The 5592-nt window shown below is 43.5% G+C and overlaps 1 protein-coding gene across 1 annotated transcript in view; it reads right to left on the bottom strand.

Annotated features, from left to right (window-relative positions):
* The window catches only part of GALNTL6 (polypeptide N-acetylgalactosaminyltransferase-like 6), a 320798-nt gene that overhangs the window by 12112 nt on the left and 303094 nt on the right, over positions 1 to 5592 (bottom strand). Inside the window, exon 10 of the mRNA XM_009330734.1 lies at positions 1751 to 1867. Within this exon, the coding sequence (XP_009329009.1) occupies positions 1751 to 1867 (117 nt within the window). The remainder of the gene's footprint in view (positions 1 to 1750; positions 1868 to 5592) is intronic.

Here is a 5592-nt window from a genome sequence, read left to right on the forward strand (position 1 = left end):
CGGGCATCACCCCCGCCCCTCCTCGGCAGCCCTGAGAGGTCACCGAACTGGTCAGCCAGCTGGATGAAATGGCTTGGCTTGGGTCTTGGCTGACCCTTCCCGATGCAACCGTAGCGCTCCGGTGGGAGCGGTGTCCCTGCAGGGAGAAGGTATGCGCTGTTCCGCACCCGCCCGGCGGAAACAATTCATGCTGTCTGTCCCTGGAGCGCTCGTCAAGCGCGGCTACGCTTGAGGCTTCCTAGTTCTGGTTCTGCGCTCTGAGGAGCTGGTCGGCTGAACTTCTTTCGTGCTAACTTAACCCTATTTATTTTAATGAAGTCACTTTTCATTGTTACTATAGAATGAGACCTTTACATCGAGTCTGATCCCCAACGTCGCAATGCATCGGAGTGCACTGAAACACAGATTCCTCCCCATCCTTCTCCCTTTGCGTCCCTTCCCCTTCCTCACAGGCACTTACTCTTTCAAAGGATATTTCAAGTCTCCCTTTTCCCTGCTTTCCCTGCTAAATTTTTTTCTTCTCTCACCTTTTCATCCAGTTTTCTTCCCTCCTTTCTCTCATCTCTGGCAGCCTCAGGACTCACTCCCTTCTTGAGGAGGGTTTGGAGCTCTTCAGGTTTGCAGATTTTAAAGCCAGAGAGCACTGTGATGATCTAGTCTGGACCATACAACTTCCTTCAATTAATTGCTTGAAGTACTGGATGTCTTTCGTAAACAAAACGGGATTATATTTATCTAGTCTTGGCATCCTATCGCTGTGCTACATCTTTGGTAGCTACGTGAAGAAGCCTTCTTTCAGCAACTTTCTTTTTCCCATGTTGGCACTTACCTAAATTGCGATCATCCTTCAGCTTCTCCGTTTCATTCGCTTGCACCTCTCCCCCTGCATTTCTCAGTATCCTCAGAGAATGATTTCTTGACCTCAGCACTTCAAATACACCTCAGAACTCCTCTCTCATGAGCTTTTAAGCTTTTACAAAGTGCCATGTGTGACTACCAGGTCAATTTTTCTCCTCAGCATTGGGAAGTTTTTCTAATCTGGGACCTTGCCCTGTGAAAGGCACGTTCACTAAAATTGTTAATAAATGGTTAGGTTGTACTTTTCATCTGGATTCTCTTTGCTCACTCTGGCCAGACCCACAGCCTGTGGGTTGTGATCCCTTTCCTAAGGCACTCACAGCCACAATGAGTACAAATCAGAGCTCTTCTCCTCCGTACTCCTGAAAGGTAATGTTTTTCTACCTAATCAGCCTAGATAAAAGCTTTTTTTGAGTCTTTATCATCCCTTGTCTTTGTGAAACTCTTCCTTTCTAGCTTTTACCCATTTATCTCGCTTATATCTCATATTAATTTAAAATATAACCGTTTATTGAGCTTATTGAGATGAAAGCAGACAACCACTGGAGCTTTACAAGCCCAGGTACTATATTTAAAATATTTTCCAGTAACTGAACCAAAATCAACATGTTTTCATGACACAGCGGGGGAGAAAGGGGCACCCAAAAGCTCTTTGGGCATTGCAATTCCTTTGGGAGATTAAGAAGACTATACAGCCCAGGTGGTGGTTGGAATTTCTGAGGTTATGTTAAAGAGCACTTTGTAAAAGCCATTAAGGTCAGCAATCATTCACAAATTATTTCTACACCCTGCTTTGCCTTAGGAAAAGGAGCAGCCCTCAGAGAAATGTTTGGAAACTGGAAAAGAGAAGCAACAATTTTACACTGCATTTCTCTTTCCACCGATAAAATACCTGTTCGTGTGACCACGTCCGTTCTGAGCCGTCCTTCACACAGATGTCTAGCCTCAGCTCAGTCCCTGTGGCTCCGTGTTTACTGTCCACACAGAGGTTGGCTGCCACGTTTCGGATCTGCAAAACCAAGCAGCAACATTTCACGTTAAACCAGGCTGTGGAATAGAGCTTCCAACATCACGGGGGTGAGGAGTTTAGCTCTCTTAGTTAGAAACTGAAGGGCTTGAGACTGACCATTAGTTATATAAAACTGGTGGAACTTACTTTTTACAGGGTAGAGAGCCGCATCCTGGAACGAACTATTCTTTTTGCGAACAGCTTTAGAAGCAGCAAAGTTTGAAATATTCTGCTTAATTATGAAAAGTAGGTCTGTATGGAAGATTTTCATGCAAAGAAACTGAGGGAAAAAAGTCTGAGAAGTTCAAAACTTGGTCTGACTGCTTCTTCCCTCCTACCAGGGCAAGAGAGATCAACTGTATTAAGAGGAAATTATTTCTGTATGAGTCTCTCACGGGCTTTGGAGCAATATTTCTTGAAAACTCAGGCACGCTCTATTCCAATGTTTGTTCTTACTTTGACACAATGACACTGTTGTAGAGAAGGTCACACACTAGGGCTCAAAGTGCATAAAACTGAGAAGTACTTAACAAATTTGTACTGAAACTGTGCTTACCCATGGAGGTTTCTTGTGCTGCCTGCATGCCTTCTGCAAACACTCCACACTGTAACTTATTCTTAAAAGGACAATCTCATTTTTGAGACTGAAGCAACTGAGTAATAATTAATCTGTGACTATCAGTTATACCAGTTATGTACCACTGCTACCATGTATATTTATCTGGAAGACTGGACTGAAAAGGAGTCCAGTCCTTTTGCCCACTGCCACCAAAAAGAGGAAAACCCCAAATTTATTTTGCAAATACATGCACATTTCTCCTTGAGTACCTTAGTTGGGCCATTTAAAAATCCTTTAGACACATCCAGAATGAGGAGGATTTCTTAAAAAACTTCCCCTGTCAATGACATACACAGAAACTACATAACCGAAGTCTGTGTACATGCATGGAGATGCGCACAAATTCTCTGTGTGTAATATATAGAAAGCAGGTGCACATTTTGACATTCTGGCCACTACTTTGATCCTCATTTAAAGAAAAGAAAAGGTAGATGCTGAATGGAGATACAGTCGAGTTGACATTTGTATTTTTCCGTGGGAAATATTTTAGAAGTCACTGTTGTTGCCATATTACATTAGACAAATGTAAACATTGTCACTCTTAAATACTGCATACCTCACACACAAAAACAAGGGATGGAAAACTTCCCAGCACAGCACAAAACACCGCAAGGAGGGGCAATCCTCATGCTTGTAAGGCACATGGGAGAGCTACTCTGCTCTTTTTCTCCTTCTGGAGGACTGGAATCGAGTCTATTCACCGTGTTCTAAGAAAGATTTAGACAGATGGGAAAGCAACAGGAACTGGAGAAAATGTAAAAAAACGTCACCTTGAGGAAAGGTTTTAGGAGCTGCATTTGCTTAGCCAAGAAAAGAGCAGCTTGGGCAATGATGGGAGCATCAGTTTGAGCGGTTGGCTCCAAGAACCTTTGAGCCTTCACCAGCGCTCAGAGAAGTATTCTTCTAAAACTTGGACAAGCCCAGTTCCAGGCTATTTTTCTTATTTCGATACAATAAAAATTGCTATAGATGAGGTAAAACACTAGCATTTCATACACACAACCAGATGCAGAAACCCAGCACTGAGCCCCACGGTACAAAGGGTCACGTTAACTGAAAAAAAGGATGAAAGGTAATTAGTTCTCAACAACCCTGCCTTCATTTTCGTATCACCCAGCAAAAGACACAGGAAAGAATAATGAGGGGAATAGATTTTAATTGTGTATTTTTAAAGTTTCATGTGAAATACCTACTCCAAGTATAATTTTTTTGAGAGCGTTCAATCAATTCTCAGTGCACTTAAATTTTCACTGTATTAATAAAGATTACTGGCCTAATAAAAAATTAAATGATACATCAGTTCTGCTCTTAGCGCATGTGAGCCAATTAAAATGGAGCTGCTAACAATCACCATTAATAATTGGGGTGTATTTATGTGATTCAGAATTGTAAAATGACAGTGATACACTCCACATCCAATGAATGCTTATTGGATTGAAGGGCTTGCATAATTTTGTCTCGATGGCATCGCTCCCTGTTCTCAGTCATTTGGACTATGTGGTAAATTTGTTCTAGGCATTTCTGGGAAAGGTTTGAGCTGAAGCTACATTTAGTTCCTTCACTGCTGGGAAGTGCCTCCCCTGTTCATTTCCTCTCCTCTTCCCTCTGCTCCTGAAAGGGTTCCTTGAGGTAGAGTTTCCTCTGGTTTGTTGCAGCTTACATGTTAGCTCATCCTTTCTTTTTGTTTTATCCTTCCTTTCAACTGCAGAGGGGTCGTGGTTTGCTTTTCATTTTCTTTTTGTAATACAGGCATTTCAGTCAAGTCTGTGCTTTTGTTTTCTGGCGTTTCTGTGTGGCCTTGGCAGTTGCTAGAAATTGAACTGAGCCATCACGCTGCTGCCAGAGCCATGGGGAATGTTCTGCCGAGCACCAGCACCACATGGCCTGCAAATCCCCTAAGATGCTTTCATGGAAGAAGGAAGGAAAGCAGAAGCACAGCAAGGAGAGTCTTTTTTCTCATTTGTGCATCAATATGCATTTGATCTGCCTTGTCTCCAGGCACTCACACAATGGATTTTGAATTTTTAAGGTTATGAGTTACAACTAACAAAGAAATAGATAGGACTCCTAATACGCTCACATTTTCAACATTTCTATTTGTGCAATTGTAGAGACTGGGGATGAACAGGAGACAGATTTTATCACCCATGCAGGTAGGGCATTGAGTTGCTACATACAATGCTTATTTGCTCAACCTTATATAATGTAATTTGTACACACAGATAAGTGTATGCGAAAAGCATGCTTTCGAGGAGTCTGTATGGACTAACCAGGATGGTTAGCAGTGATCTTAAAGGCTGGTTTAGAATCAAAGAAATTCCAAAAAAGGCATGGGACACTATATGTAAGTCATTATGCATATTTAATTATTGAAATGCCATCCTAACATGTGTTGGGACATAGATACCAAGACTATGAATCATAGAATCACAGAATCATAGTATCATTTGGGTTGGAAGGGACCTCTAAAGGTCATCTAGTCCACCCCCCCTGCCACAGGCAGGGACATCTTCAACTAGATCAGGTTGCTCAGAGCCCCGTCCAACCTCACCTTGAATGTTTCCAGGGATGGGGCATCCACCACCTCTCTGGGCAACCTCTTCCAGTGCTTCACCACCCTCAGCATAAAAAATTGCTTCCTTAGATCTAGTCTAAATCTACCCCCCTTTAGTTTGAAGCCATTCCCCCTTGTCCTGTCGCAACAGGCCCTGCTAAAAAGTTTGCTGCCATCTTTTTTATAAGCCCCCTTTAAGTACTGAAAGTCCTCAATAAGGTCTCCCCAAAGTCTCCTCTTCTCCAGGCGGAACAACCCCAACTCTCTCAGCCTTTCTTCACAGGAGAGGTGTCCATCCCCCTGATCATTTTCGTGGCCCTCTTCTGGACCCACTCCAACAGGTCCGTGTCTTTCTTCTGCTGAGGGCTCCAGAGCTGGACGCAGTACTGCAGGTGGGGTCTCACTGGAGCAGAGTAGAGGGGCAGAATCACCTCCCTCGACCTGCTGGCCACGCTTCTTTTGATGCAGCCCAGGATACGGTTGGCCTCCTGGGCTGCGAGCGCACATTGCTGGCTCACGTCCAGCTTTTCATCCACCAGTACCCCCAAGTCC

The sequence above is a fragment of the Pygoscelis adeliae genome, unplaced genomic scaffold (assembly GCF_000699105.1).
Source record: "Pygoscelis adeliae isolate BGI_AS28 unplaced genomic scaffold, ASM69910v1 Scaffold167, whole genome shotgun sequence".
In the NCBI taxonomy this organism is placed as follows: domain Eukaryota; kingdom Metazoa; phylum Chordata; class Aves; order Sphenisciformes; family Spheniscidae; genus Pygoscelis; species Pygoscelis adeliae.